The sequence below is a fragment of the Callionymus lyra genome, chromosome 19 (genome assembly GCF_982586985.1).
Source record: "Callionymus lyra chromosome 19, fCalLyr1.hap1.1, whole genome shotgun sequence".
In the NCBI taxonomy this organism is placed as follows: domain Eukaryota; kingdom Metazoa; phylum Chordata; class Actinopteri; order Syngnathiformes; family Callionymidae; genus Callionymus; species Callionymus lyra.
Window position 1 is genome coordinate 14,441,318 of NC_141836.1, and position 26,935 is coordinate 14,468,252.

Here is a 26,935-nt window from a genome sequence, read left to right on the forward strand (position 1 = left end):
CAGATATTCAAAGAATTCCAGGTTTGTTAATCCAGACTGTACATCTACTCCTGCTGCTGGAGCAGCTGCAGACACGCCGAGGGCATACAGATGAGGAGGCGACAGGCAGCAGGGCTGCACACACAGATGGAGGGATTTGATCAGAGGTCTCAGACCTTTTACACATCCTGGGGGACTGGAACACACGACCATCTGGTTGTGACCCACCGAGGAGTGTGTGTCGGCGAGCCGGGCGAGCTCTCGTTCATCTCGTAGCTGTTCATTCTACGGCTCATAAAAGCAGCGTCGGGTTCAGGAGGAAACAAATGATGAAATGAAGTCGCATTAAAAGCACGGACAGGAAGGAAGTTTGATGGAGCTTTACATTGAAGATTAAAATCCAATGATCTTTTTATTTAATATTAAAGCTTCTGTTTTAAGAAAAGTATTCCCGTAATTAAAATAAATGTTGCTGAATCATGGTACATGAAGGTGGAGCACACACACACATACAAACACACACACCTCTAACCACATGAGTCAACACCATTGTGTTCTTGAACCGTCATTATTATTACCTCTTTATGGCAGAAGAAAAGAAGGGCTGGATAAACAGGTCGAACATATTTTAAACCATAATATTGACAAGAATTAAAGAAATAGTCAAATTTGTAAAGTAAAACAAGCAGGAAATACAGCAAGTAAAAAAAATATATATAATTTAATTCTAAAGATAAAACTAGTCGTATATAAAAAGAATGAAAAAATGATGAAAGGAAGTTATAGTAAAATAATACATTTAAATAAAATTAAGGGAGGAACAAAAATCTGATCATATATACTTTGGAATATAAAATAAAAATATTTTGGAAAATATTAAAAAATGTATGAAAAAAAATAAAAAATTAACCAGAATAATTCAAATAAACAAAATGGAAAGATGCTGAATATAACACATTTAAAAACATTAAAGAAAAGCAAAATACACAACTTAATTGTATAAACGATAAAATGAAAAAGTGAAAGATGTAAAAGAAGAGATTAAATTACATATATATTAAGTGTATAAATACATCCAACAAATTTAAAATAATAGGCAAATTTTAAGATGTACATTTATTTTAGAAAAAAGTTGAGAATATATTTTAAAATAAGTAAATAAATAACGGATATATATCCGTATATGGAAAAATAAAATGATAAAATAAGAAATGAAATCAAAATTCAAAATAAGAAATTAACTTTAATTAAATAAAATTAACTATGGTAGAAAATGAATTAAATTGTAAGCAAACTGACTGTAAAAAAACAAAGATGTATTTTTTGGGGAACTTGTCCCACGGAACCAGGTTCTAATCCTGATAACACACATGTAGAGCAAGTGAAGGAAAAAGGCAGAAACTTTAGAAACGTCAGATTATATTATCAGGAAGAAACACATCAGATCACATAAATACAAATCCAATACAAAAATAGCTCTTTTTAAATCATACTCCTGGTACTCGGCGTCAAGTTGCTACAGTCGCCTCGGAAATGAACCGAAATCACATTTGAAATGAAACATTCACATTAACCAGACTTCATGTGTCGTGACGACGGAGGTTCAAGTTCTAACAAAAACAAAGCACTGACGCAAACACACTCGTCAGGGACGGTCGGAAGGTTTTGACATCGTTAATGATTCTCACGCGACGGTACGAGATTAAGGCTCCTGAGTTTTTTTTTTCAATCCCACAAATTAAAATCAAACAAAGCAAAAGAAGAAAGTCGGCTGATTATAGGCAACTCAGTGGCTTCAGTAAAAACACTCGGAGTGAAGGAAACACGGACGATATGAGCACAAACAGCAGGTGATCTGAGGCGATGCACCCGAGTCACATTCAGTCTGTTTAGAGGCCTTTTGACGCTTCAGTAGCTCGTGGAGAAGAGTCGGATCTTCGAGTTGTTTCCGGGCGACGGAGTCGTTGGCTGGTTGAAAGGTTTCCCCGCTGGACTGTTGAGAACACCTGAGCCAGAACGAGTGATCGACAGAACAATCCGTTACGAGATCATGATGGTGTGATTGAAAATAAGGAATTCATGTTGAATTATCATCCGTTTTTCTCCTTTAAAAGGCCTGATCTGAAGTTTTTATGAAATGGTGTCTGTCTCCCCCTTGTGGCGGAGTAGGATAATTGCAATGTCAATTCAATACAGTTACTGTTTGGAACCGTTTTCATTTGGAACCATCATGATTTAGAAAGCAATCATTATAGAAGACAGAAAAAATACGTATTATCAAATTAGGTATGTATGACAGTAATTCTCTCAAGTTTTTGAACAAGTTATTCGGCATATATCCCGTATTTTCCGAGTAGAGAAAAACAATTTTTCTAAAAGCAATAACAAAGTTAGAGATAATAAGAACGTAAACGTTGCTTACTCTGATTGGGCGTCTTCAGGAGGTACGAGGGGTTGTAATAGACTTGTCGTTGCGACAACACAGAGTTGGTGACTGCAAGAAGTGGACCAGAAGGTTAAAGGTCGAGCGGATCAAAGGGAGCGGAGCGACGACGTCGAGTGACTTACCGATGACCACGATGGCCGTGCAAGCCAGAAGCGTGAAGAACATGAAGAACATCAGGTGGTAGTCGAATGACTGGATTTCTATTGTGACATAAAGCGTAGGGATCAGTGGTCGGAATTTAAAACATAGTTTCTGACTCCCCCTAGTGTCCGAAAAGTGTAGCTACAATGAGTGTATTTGTTTACAAAACAGGATAAAAGCTCTCGTCTGTTCTGGTATTATCTTCCTGGTAACTTTTAAGAAGTCTCAAAGTACTTTTGACCCACTTCATGTGGAGCAGAAACCTCAAGAAAACTAGACTCGGGGCAACAAGAAAATGTTTCAGACGTGCATTAAACATGTAGTTAAGTGTGCTGGAGCCGAACTGACCGTATGTGCAAGTGACCGGGATGACGAGGCTCTGGCCCGAGGAGGTGCTCCATATGGTGACTGTGGCCAACGTGACGTCTTCAAGGTCGAGGCCGATGACGGTGAACTTGGAGTAATAGGGGACGCTGTGATGCACCTCCTTCTCCTCCACGGTGATGGCCGGCGTAGACGTCACGGCCTGGGAACACACGGACACTTTTTAAAAAATTTGTCTCAGGATCAAAGTAGATTCAAGTCCATGTTGAGATGGTAACATGTTAAATATCCATTTCTGCCGTGGATGCTGCACCTGGAGATCCGACAAGGCGTCCGGCGGCCCGAAGACCGTGAGCTCAGCCGAGCGGTGCTGGCTGGAGAGCAGCAGCTCCTTCTGGTCCGCGTACAGCCCGGGTTCTATGGGCAGCCTGGCGCTGACGTGGTCCCCTGCGAAGGTGCTGCGATGCAGGTCCGCCTTCACCAGCAGGTTGGTCATGGACGTGCTCAGCACGCGGGTCTGCTGGTCGGTCATGGGCTGGAAGGTCACGGAGCAAACGTAGAGTCCTGAAGGAAGGAAAGAGCGACGGATTCAACGTTGGATCTCTCATGTCCGTATATTTCAAGATGACAAATAATCTCATTAGGACGTTTTCTGACGCCTGTGAAGTCCCAAACCACAGATGAGCTCTGGAGCAACAGGAAGTCTTTTGCTCTCCATTCATCACTGGGACATGTTTTTATGGTCACTGCCCAACTCCTTTCATGAGGCATTGATCAAGTCCTCAGAACCGCATCTGTCCAGACGCGTATTAATCCCTCAGTTTGACACGCAGCCTTGTTATCCCAGCCTCGGAAAAACATGTTCCCACTTCCTGCAGTGTGTTTACCAGACGCTCAACTTCCTTTTAAAACACGTTATGGAAGAAGAAGGACGCGGCTTCTCACCCAGACTGGAGTCGAAGCTGGTCTGCTTCATCAAGACGCTGTCGGCGGGGAAATCAACGGCGTCGTCGGTGAAGCTGAGGGCGCAGTCCAGCAGAGTTTCCGGCTGCAGAGCGGAGATGGCTTCGGTCTGGACCGAGGAGCAGGTTCCTGCGGAGGCAGAGAAACACAAAGAATAATGTCCTGCTGAAGATGAACAATAACCAAGTCAGGTAGAGACTAATCGTGATGAATGGGTTACATTTAATCTCCTTATAAAACATCTGCTCAAGAGAAGTGATGACACACTTGATGAATGTGTTGAGGCTTCAACAATATATCCCGACACCTAAAATATCAAACATCCTAAAAGCCACAATCTCCAGCGACCGCCTTTATCTGGACCAGACTTTTTCTTTGCCGTCATAAATCTGTCAACTCGTCTATTTGTCACAACCTGTTAATGCGAGTCGGTATTTGTCCATTGAGGCAACGGTCGTGATGGAGGTGTTTCAAAAAATCAAATATGCTGTCAACACATCAGATGATTTGGTGGTATTTTTATGAGAAATACAAGTTTCCTCTGACGGCTTCAACCTTTTTAGCAGGAGCTAACCACACGCATATTTATTCAAGTTCTAGGATGAAATTAAATCCTAGGATAAGTGTTACGAAATTTCGATATGATTTTGCTGTATATTCGACAGCACTGTATTCATTATTTTATTATTAATTATTATTATATTTTTTATGTTTAATAGTTCAATAATATGTGTGTAAAATAAAATAATTCAATTTTTTTTTTTTTTTTACAATCTACATGCAAGTATTCACAGTGTTGGTTCATTTCTGTGTTGCAATATAACTTCCGGCCGCTAGATGGCAGCAGTCATTACGTCCTGCAAAGCAAAATGAACATTGAAATCCTTTGAAGCACAGGTGACGACTGAGGATGAGAGGATGAAGTTGACTCCTGCTTTTAAAGCTGATGTTTGGATATATTTTGGTTTCAAAACAAATGAAAGCAGTTACGACTTTGTCAAGAGTCATGTGGTCTGTAAATTTCCCAACACTAGAGTCAAGTACTCAAAAATACTACACATACATCCTTGTTACTAAAGTATCACAATATTTTGTATCGTTGTCCTAGGATCGTAATCAGCAGATTCGTGACGATACAAACCTCTAGATGAAATGCTAAGTAACTACAGTCATTTGTAAGTTTGGTAACTTGTAGTATTGTGTTTGCAACACATTTGTTTCTTTTACTCTCAGAGTTCATCAAGCTACTTGGTGCAGCCCAGTAAACATCAGAGAATCTTTTGTTTTCGAGTTTTTAAAAAGAATACCAACAATAGCAGTGATTCATGGGCTTGTTGTCAGCATAAAAGTAGTTGAAAAAGCATTAATTCAAGCTCAGACCTCCACATTTATAGCCAAATTAGGTTTGTTTTTGACACAATTTCATAAATTGCTTTTGAGTTCAAACCGATCCAGGAGATAAACAACAGAGAGCAGGAAGTAGAAATGTATAATAATGATTTGCATGATAGTAAAAAGTACCGATCAGGTTGTTTCCTTGTTCTCTCGTCGACAGTAGAACTCTTGTGTCCTTTCCATTCCTGACTGGCGAGGGTTGAGCCACTGCTGACGTTTTCTTAGCCGCTTCCACCGAAACCTACAGAATGAAGACGATTAAATGAGCAATAATTCAGATTCAGCTCTAAACACGCCTGGTTCATATGCACAATAGTTTACGTTACAAACTTAATGCAAAGCTGCCACTTTGATTAATGACAAACATTAATCACAGTCGTATTTTCTGCACACGCTATAATCAACGTTGACACCTTGGACTTGTTAAAGATATTTACTGGTTTTATTCAGAAAACAGGCGGAACCTGACGACCAAATGTGATAGGAACTCAGAGGGGAAGTGAAATAAAGAACCATCTCCGCAAAAAGATTTGCAGCTTCGACAAGATAAGAGGAACTTTAGAGCGGTGGCTATGTTAGTCATCATGATGTATGGCTTTAGGATTGATATGCCCGAGGTGATGACCACAGACACGGATTTGCATAATTAGAACACTTAATCTGGTTGGTGTAGCTCATCCATCACACTCGTGTCTGAGTGTTTATGACTCATTAAAGCACTACTTAACATTTTGACATTATTATTTTTTCACATCTTATCTGATCTATTCATTTAGAATAATCAGGACCTGTAAAGTAGAGCTCTCCAGCTATTATTTTAAGGGTGCTCTTTGCTACGTAACTTTGACAAAGACTTGCGTCAGTGAGCGTCATGTGACCATTTACTGTTTTACATCAGTGTGTCAGAGACAGTATTTTTAAGTGAATTCCTAAGAAACTTTTTGAAGTTACCAAGAAGATCAAACCAGAAAGTTGTCCAACAATATGTAAACAACGCATTGTGGTTCGCAATAGAGGCGCTACGACATCGCAGTTACACTCATCTGACACTGGGGGGAGCCAGAAACAACATCTTAAATCACATGTATTGCTGCTTTAATAAAAATATTCCTGTTAACACGAGAGAAAAACTGAAGATTGCATACCTCTCTGTAGGTTTTCAAAATGCCTGGAACCTCGTAGTATAGAGATGCAACTCCCGAGTTTCGTGCTACGGCAGCGCCGCTCTTGGCGTCTACCTGGAGGACGGTGTTATCAGTGGAGCGCCACATACCCTGAGTACCTGTAGAGACACCACAAAGTACCTCAAATGAAATACATATGCAGGAAATATAACCGAATAAAAACATTCACAGCACACGATTCTTTGGATCCACATCATTCCATTATCAATATTATGATTTTTATTATTATCGATCATGTTTAGCTCATCTCAGATGTGGCGCCGTTTCTCTGGGCCTCGGTAACTAATAATGCATTACATTGATTTAGGAAGTAGTGTTTTGGAACTCAACCAGGAAGCTTCGCTTGATGAAACTCAAGTGTTTGGATTGTGCAAATGTGTTGATTGATCGTGGACTGCAACATTGTCAATGCAGCAAAAAAAAAAAGAAGGCATTTACAAGTCAAAACTGACCAACGGATTATTTGTCAACAACGTCATTGATTTTAACATTTAAAAAAAAAAAAAAAGTGCAGACGGAACCACATTCTCACCGTCTTGGCTGACGAGCGGAGCATTGAAACAGACCACATCTCCCACCACCAGTCTCTCCGCCTCGGCCGGGTCGATGGCGTGCTCAACGGGAAGCGGGATGAAATCCGCCGCGCCAGTGTTTTCATTGTCCCGCACAGCCAGGAGGGTGAGGCCGACATTGAGCGTCTTGATGGTCAGAGTGTGGTTTCTGGGCCCCGGGGCGACCTGGACCAGGTCATCCCTGCCGGACAGATAGGAGATAATTGCTTATAATGCTAATCCAGATCGACTGGTCGGACCGCTGCCAATGTTCTCGGATCATCAATTAAAACATCCGGCTGAGGACGAGTTGCGCATCAGCCTTTAAGGTCTCTGGAGCATCTGTGTCGTGAAACAATAATTTGTCCCTCAAAATTTCAGGAAACCAAATGCAAGCGAATGTCACTCAAGTTAACTTAGATGCACAGAGAACACTATCTCTCTTTTGCACTCGGAGTTCCTTAAAGAGGGGAGTTTCTTAAGCCGAGAGACGAGGGCTTTAACCTGCAGCAGGAGGAGAGTGCCAAGGGAAAATAAAGAACAGAAAACATGGTCGACCCAAGAATTGATTGTGGTGAGAGGGCAGCGGAGTGAAGGGGAGTTTTCAAAGAAAGTACTCAGACAGTGACAAATGATACAGAGAATTATCTTCTGCCACAGGGAGAGTGAAGAGTCTATAATCTGCCCCCGTTCACCGTCTATGAATCACGGGAATCATCCCTAAATATGTTCCCGTCTTCGTCGAAATATCAGTCTACATCATTGAACAGCTGAGCTCGACTAAAGGAATCAAGAAGAAAGTGTATCAAGCAATCATTTTAGATGTGAAATTTTGGTTCAAGTCAGTACAAAAACAGGACCAATCTACCGGGAAAAACTTTGTAATGACCAAACTCTTCTAACAGCTCCACCAAGTGCCTTCATCATCATTATCTTGCTACGTCTTTCAGACGAACATCTGTGCGGCGAGGAAAAAGACGCCGGTAACATATTGACAACCAAATTAAAAAAACTCGTTCTTTTGAGCACCAGACTGCCAAATTAATTATTTTGTGTTCGTTTCCCGACAACACAGAGGCAGAAAATTCAGGCATGAAATAAACAAACTCAGGTGGTTCGGAAGACTGACCGATTGTTGGAGAATCTGAGGTGGGAGTTGGAGGAGTGCAGGGTCTCGCCGGTGCTGGCGTGAGAGTGGATGATGAAGGTAAGAGTCGCTCCGAGAGGGAAGGCTCTTTGGCTCTCTTGAGTCGCCGTGTGGACGACAGGACTGGCGCTGAAGCGCAAGTAGGACACGGGCATCACCTGCGTAAGCCGGGAAATAGAAGGACAAAATCTTAATTACTTTATCCGACTCCGAGGCCGGTGACCTTATTTACAAGTACAATGACCTAGTAAACCCCACTTTGTTAGACATTTTAAAAAGAAGAAAAATCCTGACAAGGGAAAAAAAGCCATGACCCGATTAAAACGAAACGGCAAATATTATGAGGATTGAGGGTGAAAAGTGAAGTACACCGTCATCGTAAATAAGAAATAAAGAACATAAAAAAGACAGAGTGTTTGTACAGACTTCTCTTAGCGTGTTACAGGTAATACCGTTTCCCCAGACCTCACATAAAAAACTGACCTTCTCAATCAAATAAACCATAAATCACCTTTACACTACCAAACCAATTCAAAAACGCTGACATTCTTAACATCCGGCCGCCCCGACACTGACCTTCACGGCGAGGATGAGAGTTTGATTGACACCGAATATTTCCTGGGAGGTGATCTGCAGCGTAGAGATGCCCGTGTTGGGTCCAGACGTGAGGAAACCTTTGTCGTCGACTTGAGCCACAGCCGTCTGATCGGCGTAAGGCAGAATTTGGTAGAACAGCCCATCGGCATCATCCCTTTGAAAAAACAAATACACATCAAATATGCAAATAACGCATAGTTCTGCCTGAACTCACCTGTTGGTTTTAAGTTTTAGGACTGAATTGGGCGCCATGAGGATATCATCAGCCTTCACTTGGGGATTAAGAACGTGCAGCGTGTCATAGACCTTGATCAAAGATAAAAAGTCTCATCACTGGGGTGCTTTAACCGTCCTATGATGTTTGGCACTCGCACTCGAAGGTGGATACAGACAACTATGACTAATCTGAAGTCTGTCGAAGCACCTCACGATGTTTGAGAAGATTTCAACTTTTTTTAAATATTTTAACACGTTATATCAGAAGGCCTTGTTGAGTTAGAATGTACCTGAATCTGGATCTCGTCCATAAGCTCCGGCAGATCATCAATCAGCTGACCGGCCATAGGGTTAACGGCTTTGAGCACGACCTTCAGTCCGGTGCGTCCTCGTGTCCGGCCCGTCACCATCATGCCAAAGTTGTGCTGGGACAGCAGCTCCACGTTTGCCTTCGGAGAGAAATGGATGAATTGCATTTGCAAGAAACCGAAAAGGACAATCGTTCAAACACACCTCCGAGTGTCTGGCCTGGACGTCCAAAATGTCTCTTTTGGTAGTGGACCACTCAAAGACGAGGCCAGGAAGAGCACTCCCAAAAGTGAAGGGCGTCTGTTTGCTGGTCAGGCCCATTACGTAAACAGGCATCTGGCGGCAAGTAAATGAAGTCAGAGACAAAAAAGCGTTTCGTCATTTTCTTGTCCGACCTCACCTTCGAGTCACTCTTTATTCTGGTGACGGGGGCTTTGATTCGAATCGCCACCAGTCGCACCACCTCAACTTCCACCCTATCCTGAATAAATGAATCAAATAAATCAGAATATTAGACAAAGAAAAATATAAAAATAAAATATATATATAATAAAAAAAAAATATATATATATAAATAGCATTTTCTTCTACCTGGGACACGACGACAACGCTCCCCGTCTCCGCGTCCACAGCTTGGACCAGGCCAGTCACAGAGACGTTCCCGATGCTCACGCCACTGACGTGTCCCATGTGGTTCACCTGCGCAATATCCTCATTGGAAATGGAAAAAAGGATTTTGGACTCCGGCTGGGGGCCACCCTCGGATGTGATCTAGACATAAGAGTTCAAAGACACAAAGACATTATTTGGTCTGCCGAGTGGTCGGCATACATATCATGATTTATAAGGCTATTAGTGTTTAAGATAAGCTAAGACACAGATTATTGATGTCAACCATTATACAGAGGCTTCCTTTAAAACTCATAGATCAAGCCTCCAAGAATGAAAAGAAAATGTCACAGTATGACTCGTACTTCCTGCTAAAGAGTTTGGTAAGCAAGTTTTGTTGCGCAGCGCTACAGACTGTTAAACGATGTTGGGCCCTTGTGTGATTGAGTTCGACACAACATCTTAGCTGAATACAAATGTGATATCTGTGGATTACACACGCTCCAGTTTGACAGTTTCATTTGATGGGGGTCCAAGGACAAGGCAGTGAAAAGGGACATCGTTTTTAGTAATTGTCGTGTTGCAGTGATGATCGAGGTTTTATTAGAAATAGATTTATGCTTTTAGATAAGACCGACTGAAGTACCTGACATTGCCCGGGTTAGTAGTTTAGTTATAAGCTAGGGTAATGGGGAAATACTGAAATTACTTCAATAGAAATTAAACGTATGGATGACAAAAATTATACAAATAATAAGCTTCAAAACCAAACATCCATAACATAAACAGTCCTTTATTTAGAATGTCTAAAATTATGTTTAAATTTCATCAAAATTGAACATTTTAATTTTCATAGGGTTGTTGCTCTTGTGCCTTCTTTCCCCAGACCTCATAGTGAAGGTTTTAGAGAGGAGGTTCTAAGAGACCAGCAGTTTACTTGCTAATTTTCTGGCTATTTTCTTGTGCAGTTTGGGAGAAAAGACAGATTAGTGGACGGGGATGGGGACATTAGCACAAGCACACACGGACAAGTGAATGGATGGACTTATGGAATCTATTATGAATATTAAAGAAGCTTGTAGGTACGTTAAAAAAAGAAAAATATTTCAGTTTTATTATTGTTCAGATGTCACGGATAACTGGGTATTTATGACGGCTGGATTCTATCAGGCAAATCATTTGTATAATTGAAGCACAAATTGAGTCAAGTGCAGATGGGTGAGACAGGAATGTTGGCTGTTAGAAAGATTAGCATTTAGATGGAGCACAAATCCAATCAACTCAACTCACAAGAGGAATAAACATTAATATAATACAGACCTGCATCATGGCTCCAATCAGCAGAGTCATCCTCCTCGGGACCAGTTTAAATTGTGGAAACACCTTGACACAAAGATGGATGCATTGAGACAGCCTGACGCATGTGAGTGCGATTCATTCCTCGGCTTCATACCTCAAAATCTTGCGGAAGAGAAGAAATCTTTTTGCCACTTTTGTTTGTAACATAGGCTGACAGAGTGGTCTGGCCAACCCTGAGCCCTGTGACTTGGAACACGGCAGTATCGTTTTCAGAGGACATCGTAATGTGCCTGCAGAGGCAAAGTTAGGAATTACAAATCTTTGCCCATCTTGGAAATAAAAAAGAAAAAGCTCATCCCTCATTACTCACCGTAGAGTGACGATAGTAGTCGCGGCCTTGATCCTCAGATCCATGTAATTATAGAAGTCGGCATCAAAAGGTTTCCTGTTGGCGCCCAGGACTCGAACATACGCGTTCACCGTTTTACCGACCTCCACCTGGGGATGAGAGAGAATAAGAATCAGACTCACAAGGCGGATCAGGACAAAAAGGTCAAGAAATATTCATTCCAGAGATGAATGTTAATTTTTTCTTTCAACATCAAAGCAGTTTACAGCGAAACAACCAAATTACACTTAACCCTGAAAGAGTGAATTTGTAAAGAGACACAAAGATAACAAAATGTTCTTATGACTGGACTTTCAAAACAATAATGAACATATTCGTAAACCGTACAAAGTGCGATTAAGAATCTGACCTTATCAATGACTCTCACGATCACCTCCTGGATTTCTGACACGTGCACTGTAGCCTTGGCAGGCTCCAGATTTGCCAAACAAAGATCATGGACCATCACCTCCACTGTTCCAGGAGACATTGGAGCCACCTGAGCACAAATGGAAAACAATGATTTTATTGATTTATTTGTTTTGGGTTTTATTTAATAATAAAGGAGAGATTTCGATTAAACACTGTGCATCAGTTACTATAGACAGAGGAGTAAAGGAAAATTAATTTGTGAGGAACTTAAAACATTTGAAAAAAAACTGCTCAGGTTCCATAGCCCTTCAGATATAAAAAACAAAAAAAAACCACTTGTGTTATTTCAGTGTGAGAATCTGTCACCAAATTCGTACCTGGATTTAACGTTCTACCGGCTCTTATCAACCTTGGAGTGAGGTAAACCGAGGTTTTTAGAAATAAGTTAATTGAGGGAATTATCAATAGATTTTCTAAAATAATGATTTGAGTTATAGAAAGATACTAAGACGGGAGAATCAACCTTTAAACCATAGCTCTCAACTGTAAATTTCAGGCATCTTTGTCTAAATTTACGTTGGTTTCTTTTTAGTCATCTTAACTTTACAATTAACTCTACATAGATGTTAAAGTTTGATGCAACATTTTTTATTCCTCAATGAACAAAGATGGAGTACGTCGCTCATCTCGCACTGATAAGAACTCTTAAAAGCATAACATAAAAATCCATTAAATGGAGGGCCCAAAGTTTCATACGTTTGTATGAAGAAAAATATGAATCTCTTTCACCTCTGCGGTTCCTTCGGCCTCCTGGAAAACCACATTGGCGATTCCTTTAGTAGTGGTGTTGACGTAGAAGTACCCTGAGCCGTCTTTCAGGGTCAAGTGAGTCTAGAAGACGGGAGGATAAAAGGATGAGAATATAAGACTCCATATTTGGAAATACACAAGCAACAGTCTTGTTCATCGAAACGCTCCAGTGACAGGCAAGTGGCCACAAACATGGACATCAAAGTGGAACTTCTGAACCGACTCGGAGCCCACAATCCTATCACACAGGTCACCAGATCTTATTTGACCCTCTCACTTTTCCTGACACTTCAGCACACGCGACCGAGACGAAGCCCTTCGTTTGAAGACGAGTGTCGTGCAATTTAAATTATTGGCAAACAAAAAAAACATCAAAATGATTCAACCTAAATCAATTATTTTCTGTAATTTCTTAAATTAACACATTTAAAGGAAAGAAAAAAAAATCTGATAGGGTTTTCATGCTACAACATATTGCCGCACAAAAACCTTCAGTACTTGCATCTCCTCGCAGAGAACTTACCCGCACAGCTGGAAAGTTATAGATGGTTATCGATGCAGGAGAAACCTTCACATCTTCCACTAGCATGAGCTCCACCGTGGCAGAGACCCGGTCGAGGTCGTTAGGCTGTGCAACAAGAAATGATGATGAGGTCAACATTTTAAGCTTTACTACAGGCTCTTCAAAGTAACAGACAAATTAGAGGAATTGTTGTTCCTACAATATCGCAATACATTTGTAGTATTTTTATGAAACCAAAATATGTCCAAACATCAGCTTTAAAAGCTGCTGGTGTCGACTGTATCCTCTTGTTCTCAGTCAATCAGTGGGGATCTCACAGGGTTTCATTGTTACTTAAGCTGCAACGGATTTAATAACTGCTGCCATCTAGTGGCCGGAAGTTTAAGTACAATCGAAGAAAAAGAAAAAAGGTTTAGATATGTGAATGTTAATTGTAAATTTAAAACAATTATTTTATTCAACACACACTTTATTGAAGTATAAACCACACAGGAACAATGGTAAAACACAAAATAGTTTTTTTTTAAGCCCAATATTTTAATCATAATAAAAATATATATAGATATAGTGATGTCGAATTTTGATTCAGTATCGTGTAAAAGAAAACGTCTTGATTTCGAGTTGAACTGGATGCAGATAAAGACGTTTTATAATGCGAGTTAACTGTGCACTTTCAGTGTATAATCGCTCCTCAGTCGCAATCATTTTGCTACTTTTGCAATTATGGCAAAAACCACCTCCTGGTGTGGACCTGGACCATTGGGCTGTTCCGTTCTAAAGCATTTCTGTAAAGTACGCTCCGTTTTAGACAAACCAGCAGACAGCTCACAGGCTGAAATGTGTTTTAACTAATGGAGCATTCGCTGGCACACTGGAGAGTCATGTTCTTTGACAAGTGCAATTTGTGGAAAAACAGGGCGAAGGGCAACATGCAGCCTTTTCTGCTTTAATTATCCAGCGTTTACGATGTCATTGCAAAATATAGAAACTTCCCATTTATGGGGGGGGGGGATTTTTTTTTTTCATATTTAAATGTTATATTAAAGATTTAAAACATAGTTCTTGTCTCAGACATTAACAACAATTACTACTAAACATACTTTTTATTTTCCTGTATCAATCTATGCATAGAACAGACAAACATACATAGAGAACTGAAATAAAATAATTATACATATTTATCATTCATTTTCAATGCCTCCCTACCTGAAAAAACAAGACAATATTCATGACAAAAACCTACTTTACTCAAGACTCCCGCTGCGGCGAGATGGACAGCCTGGTAGCTCTGAGCGTTCACTGAAATCGCAGCAATCCCTGTCCGATGATGTACGAAAATGGTTCGGCGACCTGTCAAAAGACAAAAATTACAGACGCTGAAATCAATACCCTTTTGTCATCACAGAGCTATAGAGACTGACGGGATAATACGATTTGTATTACCCCGGTCAGGATCTGTTCAGTCACCTGTCATCTCAGTAAAGCAATTCTACCATGTCCCGGGATGGTTCTCTATCTCTATCAATCTTTTTTCACCCTCCCTCAATCGATGAAAGGCGGTGAATAAGAAAATAAATCATCGACATTGATGGAAAGATTTGCCCTGTATGTGACTTATATTTTTATGAAGCCGTAAAATGCTACGACTGGTTAACTGTAAAACCAGTAATAATTCAGGAGAGGCATTATAAACAGAAAATAAGAAGTCGTTTTCTTACCATGAAGTAATCTCTGATTAAGTGTATCCTTGACGATATGCAGCTCCATGGGATACGTAGGGTTGAGGCTGGCCAGAGACTCGTTGTTGGTTTCCCACTGCAGACTCAGAGAGCTGAAGTTGTCAAACTTTCTTCCATGTTGATCGTAAGCCGTCAGGTCCAGTAAAGCGTTACGGTAGTTGGAAACAGGAACCTACAAACAAAAAGAGTGATCAAACCAAATAAGCTAACTTTGACCTTCGAATAGTAGCATCGATATAGAACAAAATCAATGTTTGGCGGTGAGGAAGGCGAGTATTGAAGGAACACACCACTTGTTTGTTCTCGCGCAGCAGCGGGCAGCTGATGTCCAGCCGTGGGTTGGTGTACATTGGAGCCAGGACGAAGCGAGCGGGAGGAGCGCAGATAAACTTCACCAGCACTTCCTCCGTAGCAGGGAAAACATTCCCCAAACCAGGGTGGTTTCCCACAATCACCTTCAACATCTGTAGAGTAGAGAAAACGGATTCCGATCATGAAAAAAATCTCTAAAGCAGCACATACCAAGCTGGTGTTACAAAGGTCAGGTCATAGGTTTATAGATATTTAAAGACAATTATTATCAACACATCATGACATCTGGGAGTTATAGATAGGGACCAGTAGTCGGTATCACGTTAGCACCAAGTCAGAACTGAGCACTTTCTCACTCACAGGAAATCCTAGGCCTCATGTAATTCTTTAAGCACAATTTAAGCCTCTCCGCCATTTCACAAGTACTAGTTTAGGACCAATATCTGTAACAAGCCTTCTTTAATTTAGCTTTTGCGATAAAATACACATATAGAGGTGTTCTTGTGATTATTTGTTATTTCAATATAGTTCAACAAATCCCCTATTTTTGTGGAGTCAGAACTGTGGACCTCTTGTCTCCGCCTGTTATTATAGCTTCGAAACTTGTTCTCAAAACTCTGGAACTTCCTTACCTATGAGTGTCTGTGGATTGAAATTAAGATTGTATTACTTTTATCTTTTACATGATTTTAATAAAACTTATATTTAAATACACTAGTGCAGCCGTTCCTACCTGCTCGCCGAGGTTCTTGCAGGTCGCCCTGACAAAGTGATGGTGGTGGTTATGGGACTGCGAGTTGATCTTTGCCATGCTGACGTCTTGTGGTGTCTCGGGAACGTAGTGGGAGAAGAACTTTGAAGGTTCCAAGACCCAAGGACCGGGGCCACCTTCAAACAGCATTTCTTTAGAGGATCCCAGAGTGACCAAAGCCACAGCCACGGGGTCCACTGCCTTCAGATGACGCAAGTCAGAGACATAAGTTATCAAAAATAACACAGGACACAGTTACAAAGAACAAGTTTCTTTGTTGTTCTTTTTAACTGCTTTTTTTTAATCAAAAGATCCACACATTATCCGAGTTTAAATAAGCAGAATTGTAGCACAGAGTGATGAAATCCACAACTTTACAGAGAAGGAGACAACATGGGGTCAATCCCTGCTGAGAGGGTTGAGCAAGTAGTGGAGGGAAAAGTATAAACATTTTTTAAAAAGGCCAATAAACAAAATTCTATTAATTTTAAAACAGTTATATTTTTGTAAATATAGTGATTTAAAGAAAAACAAATCAAGAAAAACAGGAGATGATTATCAAACTAATGTTGAAAAAACCCGCAGATCTTAAAACAAACTTCAACATGTTATCTCAGGACAGGACATCACTCACTCTGAAAGGCCGATAGCCGCTGACTGTGATTTTGACACTGAGATGAACGTTTCCATGGGTGTAGCTCATGGTGAGCGTAACAGCTCCGGGGGTCAGTGACTTGATTTTGACGCCCACGCAGTAATCGTAGGCAGGAGGTAGCCTCTCTGGATTGGGGAAGAAACATAAGACAACACAAATACTTTTTAAGCATCGCTGCATCAGCGGTGAGGCTTACAAAGAATGTTTATATCACCCAGTTGTTCCTACTAAAGAAGGATCAATCTTCTAATATCTCAAAGTGTTTATTTTCACCAAAGGCTCATTGATTCGGTGATTTGTCAGACCCGGCATCTTGAGCCTTCAGAGCCCACAGTGCTAATTTTTCTCTGTCTGCTTTTCCCCGTTAGGACTGTGTAGCACAGATCAGCATCAGACGTTTGTGCCAAACCTTTTTTTTCTGCCTCCCTGACAAATCACAGGAGCCACTTTTACTCAGTTGTTAATGTCCGGCCGTTCTTAAAGAAACCAGCTGAACCTTCATGCCCTTCAACGATGTCATAAAGCTGCACGTAAGAAAATAAAGAGGCGATTTCTTTAACCCCTTATTGTCGCCTGGCATTTTAAGTTAACATAACCCCTTGAAGGTTGTGAATAAAAAGATATTAAAGCTTAAAATAGGAACATTGCAAGGATGCATATTGATTTTTAAAAAATGAATACATTCAACGTGAAGGACCCAAATGAAGATTGAGCACAGACGGTGTTAATTAAGTTAGATTAATTACCTAACAATTTTTAAAAAAGTTATATTAATTCATTTTGGTGATTTTAAAGAGGAAATTCCACTTGTCTTTGTGGACTTGGAGATTCTCTAGATTTATGAACACAGAAGTAACATCAAATAAGTAAAGAGGGTGATGTAGTCGCTTTCACTCACCAGGAAGCAACTCAAACACTCCTTTCAAATCCGCATCGACCTTCAGGTCGAAGTTCGAGCAGTCGGTCAGCATGACGCGATTACTCTCCTCCCTTTCAAGGTACCCAAAGATTTTGATGGGCAGGTGCAGGACTCCACCCACTACGGTCTCCACTTTACATGGAGCTATTTCTATGGAGACAGGCTCGACGACATAAACCTGAAGAGACAGGATTGAGGTTTATGATACATGTGTATCATAATCTGAATTAGAAATGAGGCGGTCCTTCAGGTCAACTCACCCTCGCCTGTGCAAAATGCTGTGCGTTTCTGAGATCATGAGCGTAAACCACACTCATGCCAATGTCGCTGACCGTCGAAATGACTCCTTTCACAGTAACCGTGGCGACAGCAGTGTTAGACGACGACCAGGTGAAGTTGCCGCTCCCTCCATGGGCCTGTCACAAGAGTTAAAACAAATTCAATATGTCAATCAAAGGGTGAGGGGGCACGAGTTCAAAGAAAGACATTTATTTTCAAAATGGGTTTTCATGGAATTTGTCATTTATTCAAGTAAAGGATAATTACCTGTATTGTGTACTGATAAGCTCCGACATTAGGCTGCCATGGAAACGTCAGAATTGACGGAGTCAGACTTATGGGGTCATAGACTTCCACATCCTGTTCATTGTGGACCGGGTTCGCCAGTGGAAAGACTTTTCCAGTCTAAACGAAAGAGCAGGTTTGTGCTTTAGCAGGATAATAGGAGGAGAGAAAACAATATTTCACAAAAAAAGTCTGTTCAACCGACTTCATCCACGACCGCCTCCAGCGTGGCGTCGATGACAGTGAGTCCGGGTTTCAAAGTTTTGATGTGATAATAGGATCCGTTCGCAGAAGACTCCAGGACTTTAAAGAACTCCCCTGGGAACACAGCGCTGATGCGAACATTCTGCAAGACGACAAAAAGCAGATTGAGGAAAAAACTCTGCAACCAGTGAACTGAGGCGCTCATTACGATCCACTAAATAACAACACACACAAACAGCCGGACAGTTACACTACAACAACACAATTAAGGTGTCATCATGTTTAATTGGTTGCTTGGTAATATTGAGGATCCGTGGCACGCGGGAGAGAAAGTCAGCCTTTTCTGCTATACCATAAAAGGTTATGAGTTATTTTTGTCGCACACTTGACTAAAGCAACATAAAAATGCAGTTTTTTTTTACTGCACAACTTTAGGTCAGTGTTGACCTGCTTCAGCCAATTTGTTACTCGTCATGTCTAATATTCCCTTTCACTGCATGGTCATAAACTATTTAGTATAGTCGGCTTATGTGGGACCTTCTACTTCTCATGCCGTCTGGCACTATGATTGCGAGGTGAAATGCACTTCACCAACAAATCAGGGGAACAATCAAGTGCAGCCGAAATAAATTACCTCCTGCTGATTATTGCACTTGACCTTGTTTGTCAGGCCTGGTTAAAAACACAATCTTTTATTCATCGTCTTGCAAGAAAAAAAAAAGTATACTCACATCAGAGAGGTATATCTTGTTGCCCAGTTTGTCAAATACTTCGATTGCGATCTTGTACTGCTGGGCCGTTTGCAGAACCCAGCTGTCACCTGGGTGAATACGAAAAGCAAGGTAGGCTGGCTGCACCACATACAGGGTGCCGTTTGGTAGACGAGACACTCCCTGCATATGTAGACCTACAGAGAAGCTGAGGAAAATCAATGACATTGATTGTTCAACAATCTGCAACGGCCATGATGTGAGAACACAGTGTTCACACACAGACAACATAGTCACACTACGCAAACCTAAACAAAGACGTTTTTTTTATTTGTACTTTACCTTAGAAGGAAGTTAAGCGTTTGACATTCTTACAGGGGCCAAAACCACATTCTGTCTATCTTTGTGTCATGACACATACTTTATGTAAATTAAAGCGATTCCCCAATTCAAAACAGCCAGAGCAACTAATGTGTTGATTTAAGTGCATCTTAAATAGATGTTGGACTCTATTGTACTCATCAGTATGTTTTTGTTTGTACAAAACGCTTTTTTTCATTGAAATATTTACATTAGAAAATGTGTTTAAGCCCCCAACCACTCCACAGGTGATTGGTCAAGCATCAAGGTTTGTCACCAGGTGTCATCAATCAAGTCTCCACCTCCAAGGGACTTGTTGTATAAACAAAGGGGGGATTGATTACAGCTGGCTGGAGGAGGCGTAAAGCCATTATAGTCTATCTATACTAAATAATGGACATTTATAAAGTAATAACTTGAAAACATGGTCATAATGAGGGATTTACTGCATCTTGGAGAGGAAGACTTCAACATTTGAAACATGCGAGTGAGTCAGGAGAGTTCGCTTTTCACATTAGTTGCCCTTTAAACAATCCTTTTCTAAAAATATAATTTTTTTTATTATAAATATACAAAAACTTGTGTCAATTTATCATTTGGCTTTTGTCATATATAACCTTTAAATGCCACGTTATGTTGTGCAAAACAACGACACTCACACGCACCAAGGGTAACAAATAATCAAATCTTGGATTCTGCATGCAAACAAAGAATCAATTTTGCCCTTTATTTTGAGCGTGTCGTTACCTCAGGGTGGTAGGATTAAATAAACAGCTTGACGAGTTTGTTGGTTAACAGGATGTGGCAGCTCAGCAACGCTCAAACCTCAGTGGGAGATGTAAACAGAAAACTGTCACTCTTAGGTGAGAGTCAGATGTTGATCAACTGTGGATTCTTAATCTAAGGTTTGGGATTAGAATCAATGCGGCCCCTTTTCTCCAACTTGCTTTTATTGAGGCCCTACACAATTTATAACTTTAAAATACACAGGGATTGAAAACTTGCTAATTACAATCATTTTTTACTTCAAACTTTGTTTTAAAGCCATAATGAGTACAAACATCATCTTTAAAAAGTTTTCAGTCATTTATACTATTTCGCTGGTTCGCAAGAGGTTTAACTGCACCACACGAATTAATAAAACCATGAATATTTAGGTGTTAATTGTAAAAGAAAACATCGAATGATTGTATTTTATACACACACTATTGAAATGTAAACCATAAAATAACTTTGAATTAGAATAAAATGTTATATAAATATATATATATATATATTTATTTAAATATTCATTACTTCCCTTTGATCCATGTTCTTTATACTTGCACTTAGTTATTTTGTTTGCGCTTAGTTTTTGTTCCGTTTTTTTTGTGAAACTGGCTGTGAACTGGAAACTAATTTCCCAAATGAGATCTCCAGATGGATTAATAAAGTCTATCCATCCATCCATCCATCTATCTACAGTATCCAAAATAAAAAATATTGCAACACATCATTATTTTCTTATACCCCTATTATACACATTATGTTTTACACTACATCTGGTAGAAAGGATAAAGCTTGGATAGCTCTGATCTAATGAGTGACTCATGTATTTGAACCGGACTCAAGCTTAATAGCTTAAGGTTGAGAAACAATCAAGATCAGAACAAGGATACTCTTGTGGTCCAGCACCACATTGATGTGCCCCAGCTGTGCTGCCGTCACTACAGAGCTGCTTCGATCCAGGCTGGCCACGGCTACGTCTGGGTTTCCATCAACTTGGATCACGCTGTTTTGCAGGCGAAGCTCGTACTGATCGCAAGGCATTGTGAGTTCTGTTGAAACACGGTTCATGAAAATGTACCGGTCGAGTACCATCATATTAAAAACGAGCCTCCCACCTGCCATCTTGCCCTGCCTTATCTTGAGGACCTTGTAGCGCATAGAAGTTCCTGCCATCAGGTAAACGTCGTGGGCGGGACTCAGCAGGATGTTTTCTAAAATCAGTAGTCGTACCTCGGCTGAGCCCACATCCTGTTGCACATGGCAAGCATAATATTTTATACACCCACTGACAACTCTTTATTAGACTCAAAGTTGATCAAACGACATACCTTATACAGTGATTCTTGTATTTTGGCTTTCAATTTGGCATGTCCCGTTTTCATTCCAGACACCAATATGATGTCCCCTTGTTTACCCACGCGTTCCATCTCAGTGATGTATCCCGGGGGGGTGTAGGTGGACTCGGAGAATTTGAGTACCCTGAGAGGAGAAAACTTCAAATTCAATGTTCATTTCCGTCTTTTCAGATATTTACTACCATGGATCAGGACGTGGTGGGAACAAGCAAAAGCACTCATCTTAGCTTCCCTCAATTAAAAAAGAAAGAAATCCCAGCACAGATTCTAACTCAGAAGGGATGTACAGGTCATATACATGCTCTGTTGGATTGTACCATAATTTTCGCACTATTAGGCGCACCGGATTATAAGTAAGTAAGTAAGTAAGTAATATTTATTTATATAGCGCTTTTCGAGACCAGGGTCACAAAGCGCTTTAACAATCAAAACAATACTCAAAACAGTACATACTTCAAAGATCAAGACAACACCGAGAACAACACAGGAGTTCGAGAAATTCAAGGAAAAGCCTGAACAAATAGAAACGTCTTAAGATGTTTCTTAAAGGAGTCAGTAGACTCCATCATATAAGGCGCATATAATAAAAGATACAGTCAAACTTTTGACTGGGGTTGCATTATGCATCCACTAGATAAAGCTGTGCTAAAGGTAATGTACAGAACAGTAAAATAAAGTCAAACTTTATTAAGTTTTGACAAATCCGTTCATCGATGTTAAAATTATGTTTAAAAAGCTGGTGTTGTGAGCAGACAAATGTTGAGTACGCAGCAGTGAAGTTCAGCACCTGTATGACAGCTAGATCGACGTGTATGACATTTTGAACGCCCGTGTATGACTGGTTGAGTGTGCAGCAGAGTGATTTTGCGTAAAAAAAAAAATGTTTTGAGTGTACAAAAACCAAGACACACTCGCTCAAAACGGTGGCAGTAATCTTACTCCATAGTCATCCGCCATGATGTGACATAAATCCCACCCCGTGATGACGCAATGCCGTAATCAGGCCACGGCGTGTAGGCTCAGTCAGCGCGGAGTCATGAAAGTGTTTGCAAACAAGTCACCCACCAGGTAATGTTCATATATATTATAAGGCACACTGTCAATTTTTGAGGAATATGAAGGCTTTTAAGTGTGCCTCACAGTGTGGAAAATACGGTAAGTGTGTTGATCTGCTCGTCAACGGGCATTAACCAAGCGATTTTGTCTGCCTCCACATTAAACACACCACTTACCGTAATGAAGTATAGGAATCAGAGAATCCATCGACATCTTTCACTAACGCCCAGTCAATCACCAGGCCGGCGAGGGTGCTGAAAGTGTTTCCTGAAAGCAGAATAAATACACTTTAAAGGCTTGACTAATACTCTTCCATGTGTGCCACTTTCATACAGCAATAAAACCACAGGTTGCAATAATGGGAGGTGAGATAAAGTCGCTCAAGCAAAACCAATCGGCATTTCATTACCAGACACTATTGGTCCGTACAATCGAGACTGTCGGTGAAATCCAAAGTGCCCCTCAGGGCCGAAGCAAACTAAATAAAATGCCATGCCCCGGAGCCATTGTCAGGAAGAATCAGAGGATACCTACAGCTCATTAAACCAAGCATGTCTGTTTTAAAAGAGACCTGTTCAACAGAACGAGCAGAGTCGCCTCAGGTAAATAACCAGAGGGACTGGATTAGTGAGACGACACAGTTGAGAAAACTTTGGTGAGGGGAAAACAAACAAAAAAGGCCACCTTCAGAGTCCAGTGCATGAATCCGGAGCTCCAGTGGCGAGTCCTCGAGGTGAAGCTCCCTGGTGGTGGACGCGATTTTGATCTCACTGATGATGTCGACGATGGCATCACAGCGCAGAACCTGCCCAGTCACTGCAAATGCAAACATTTATTTATGGAGGCAACCAGTGGTCTAAAAACTACCAGAACCAAAATAAGTGAGAATGTAATAAAGAGAATAATTGAACTTTAAGATGTTTTTTAATAAAAACGTGACATGGAAATCTATTAGTTTAAGAAATGTACTTCATGAATTGTAGATTATAAATGATGTGCTTAAAATATATTTTTGTTATTTAATTATTTTTTTTAAATGGTTAAAATGTTCTCTCGAATTCTAAAACATTTATAAGGTTTATGTTAACTTTATCAATTTACACAAGTCATATTTGTAAATGAGGCAATAAATCAGGGCACTTAAAAAATGCCTTTATATTGAGTGTTCTTCGCAACTCTGACAGTTTTTAAAATATTGACATTTTCCACATTGTTTAAGCAGAAGGAAAACTCAGCTCGGAATGTAGATTGTGTAACAAACTTGGTCCCACCCCTGAGATTAGATCTGCAGCACTGTGTTCATAGTTTCAATACGGATGTCATGTACCTTCATTTAGTTCCTCATGGTTGTGATCCATGGCAACACAATCAACAAAACACAATATCAGGTCATTTAAAAACCACATTTACCAACGTCCTCAGCCAGAATGATGCTGGTCAGTCTGGTGGGCTGCGTGGAGAGAGCCTGGAGGACTGCTCTTCTGGAGCAGCCTCTATCAGTGTCCTCATCGAATGGATGGATACTCGCTACCTCTGGTCTTGTCGAGGACCTGTTGGAACACAAACAGTTAAAATAAACTGTACTAAATTAGTATAGATATAAAGCAGACTAATAAAAAAGTCTCAAAGCAGATCTAAAAACAACTTTAAATGGAGCAAGTGACACTTTGAGGCCAGGACTGGGTTCCTGGAGCTTGAGTCAACTGAAGGAACCAAAAGGAAAAATATATTTAAAATCCACCACTTCAATTATTGTTGCCTGATTTTGAAAAATGTTGTGCACAAAGTACATAGTGCCTGGTACAGCTTTACAACTGTGATGAAATATGTTGGTTGTAAACAGTACATTCTCATTGAATTAACACTTCCCAAGTTGCCCAGAACAACTTTACAAAGTTGCTACATGAACAGTGTTGAAATGGAAATAGAACGACAATGTGCATCTGTTGTTTGTAATTTTTTGTGATTGCGCAAATCTTTCCTTTTTTTGCTACCAAATATATTGAGATTTGAAACCAAATAAATCTTACTTATTATTTTTTCCTATTTTAAGACTTTTGAAATTCAAGAAATGTGAATTCCAGTTTAGGCCTTACATTAATATTCATGAATTAAATGGCTTTTTAGGACTTTTTAAAGGGCAACTAATGTGAAAACTTTCCCGACGCAAATGATTGGAGTGAGAGGAACCACTTGCAGCTGAACACCTCAAAGACCAAGGCGTTGGTCTTGGACTTCGGGAGGTCCAGGACAAAGCCACGTCCAGTGTCCATCAGAGGAAACGAGGTGGAGATAGTTGACAACTATAAGTAACTCAGTGTGTGGCTGGACAGTAAACTGGTCCTGCAATACAGACCATGTATATAAGAAAGTTCAGAGTAGACTGTACTTTCTGAGGAGGCTTCGATCATTTAACATCTGCAGGAAACTCCTCTGCATGTTCTACCAGTCTGTGGTGGCCAGTGTCCTGTTCTATGGTGTGGTGTGTTGGGGTGGAAATGTGTCCAAGAGTGGCTCTCTGGTTGACATGAAGCTGGACTCACTGCTGACAGTTGCATAAGGTAGGAGATCTCGCTACAAACGACTGTCCATCATGGATGATGACAGTCATCCTCTGAACACTGTCATCAGTGCACAGAGAATCAGATGGAGCACGAATGCTCCTCCCATGATGCAACACTACAAGACTCAGGGACTCATTCACTCAACAGGGCAATGTTAATCTTTGTATCCTTTTGTCTTTGTTATTTGTCTTTGTCTTGTTCCTTGTACCATGTTCTTTTTTAACTTTATACTTAGATTGTGTAATCTTGCACTTTCTTTTTATAGAAACATTGTTCTTGTTCTGTCTTGCTGTGTGCTGGCTGGAAAAAAAAAATCCTGAAGGAGACCTCCAGAGGTATCAATAAAGTTGTATCTAACCGTCTGTCTATCTATCTCATCATGACAACGTTTTGAAGTTATTACTTCATAAAGTTCTTCCTACGTCTGAAATCTCGGCGAACGAGAGGTTACGAGAGCAGAGTCCACTATGATGCGTTTCACTCCTCCTTCAGCCCACTTTGTTTATACACAACGACAAACCCTGACCGATCATAGTAGAGTGGTTGTTGTTATGGTAAACAAGATTTCATATCCAGAAAGTGTTTTCAGTGGGCGGGGCTCAAGATCATTTTATCAAAAAATATTTTTGGTTGAAGATTAAGAGACAAATCACAAATATTTTACAACATATAAAAGTTATTATGTTTTAATATTTATTTTAAAGTTTGACAGGAAGATGACAACAAATAACAGGGATATAAGGGGGAGGAGCGAGTACAGTAAAGCAGCCTCGTGTGTCGCGCGTACAAAAGTCTTTACTCACCATCTGTAGCAACCGTCAGTAGTTTCCAAAGTGAAGTTTATTCTCGTGCTCCTGGTGAGCGGCAGCAGCACCTTAGGTATGTTCAGTTTGGACGAGCAGTCCACGTTCAGAACCGCCATTAATAACACGCATAAAAGCGCCGCTTCTTTCTTTGACACCATTTCCGCTTTGTGCGCAGATTGAATGAAAACGAAACTACCTCCCGTTAGAATGAATGAATGGATCTGTACCGATGGAAGATAGTTCTTTAGAAGCAGGTTTGCAGGAGAACCAACATCTCTCTCTGACCTCCACACCAGCTCGAGTCTGTCACCGTCTGTCACCCGAGCACTGGCGGCCACATGACACTTCAAACAGTTGGCGTTTCCTTAAGTTCGTTTTGTTTTTGTTTGTTTTTTGTTCACCCCTTAAACACCCCTTAATATATCACACTCTCGCTCCAAACACAACACTCAATGTCCAACTTTAAGTCGTTAAAACGAGGTCAATACGCTTCAACGCACGCATGTTTGGTACAAATACCCGCCATTAGCAATGATTCGACTTCCAGTGAGCATGCCGGGTAGTAGTGACGTCACGTAGAAGAGAGCATTATGACGTGGTTCCTTAAAGACACAGTACTGTTTTTTTTTTGTAATTATAAAGCGATTTTAGCACACAAACCTGGATTAGGTGACGATTATAAAGTTTATTTACGTTAAATTAACAACATCTAAATTTCTCTTATAGCTTTCTATCTCCTGTTGTCCTCGTTAATATACATTATGTAAGTAAGTCATTTCTATTTATAGAGGCTTTTCCAGACCAGGGTCACAAAGCGCTTAAACAATCAAAACAATACTCAATAAAATATATACTTAAAAGATCAAGGTAACACTGAGAACGACACTATACATAAAAAAGTATTATGCTCACATTAATG

General features: G+C 40.4%; 1 protein-coding gene across 1 annotated transcript; it reads right to left on the reverse strand.

Moving 5' to 3' along the window:
* Positions 1 to 1,381: 1,381 nt before the first annotated feature.
* nup210 (nucleoporin 210) lies at positions 1,382 to 26,543 on the reverse strand. Its single transcript, XM_087781550.1, has 39 exons — positions 26,014 to 26,543; positions 24,057 to 24,196; positions 23,331 to 23,462; positions 22,823 to 22,913; positions 21,564 to 21,714; positions 21,351 to 21,483; positions 21,126 to 21,284; positions 19,129 to 19,304; positions 18,399 to 18,539; positions 18,176 to 18,313; positions 17,890 to 18,045; positions 17,609 to 17,807; positions 16,690 to 16,835; positions 16,038 to 16,256; positions 15,283 to 15,456; positions 14,972 to 15,164; positions 14,497 to 14,603; positions 13,254 to 13,358; positions 12,710 to 12,811; positions 11,919 to 12,047; positions 11,531 to 11,658; positions 11,315 to 11,450; positions 11,182 to 11,244; positions 9,844 to 10,023; positions 9,653 to 9,733; positions 9,457 to 9,588; positions 9,234 to 9,392; positions 8,942 to 9,033; positions 8,707 to 8,881; positions 8,113 to 8,288; positions 6,965 to 7,185; positions 6,394 to 6,530; positions 5,375 to 5,489; positions 3,836 to 3,982; positions 3,204 to 3,454; positions 2,915 to 3,092; positions 2,548 to 2,625; positions 2,402 to 2,473; positions 1,382 to 1,985 (listed from the first exon to the last, which is right to left on the reverse strand). The coding sequence occupies exons 1-39, from the start codon at positions 26,172 to 26,174 to the stop codon at positions 1,888 to 1,890; spliced, it is 5,571 nt and encodes a 1,856-aa protein (XP_087637676.1). The 5' UTR covers positions 26,175 to 26,543; the 3' UTR covers positions 1,382 to 1,887.
* Between the last annotated feature and the right edge of the window lie 392 nt (positions 26,544 to 26,935).

What these genes read in the sequence shown, in the direction of transcription:
- nup210 (XM_087781550.1), bottom strand. Translation starts at nt 26,174, where the DNA reads ATGGTGTCAAAGAAAGAAGCGGCGCTTTTATGCGTGTTATTAATGGCG. An exon ending in CTCTCATCCTCGCCGTGAAG is followed by an intron (nt 8,289 to 8,706) that starts GTCAGTGTCGGG and finishes CGGCTTACGCAG; the next exon opens with GTGATGCCCGTGTCCTACTT. An exon ending in CCCGGTCACTTGCACATACG is followed by an intron (nt 2,626 to 2,914) that starts GTCAGTTCGGCT and finishes ATGTCACAATAG; the next exon opens with AAATCCAGTCATTCGACTAC.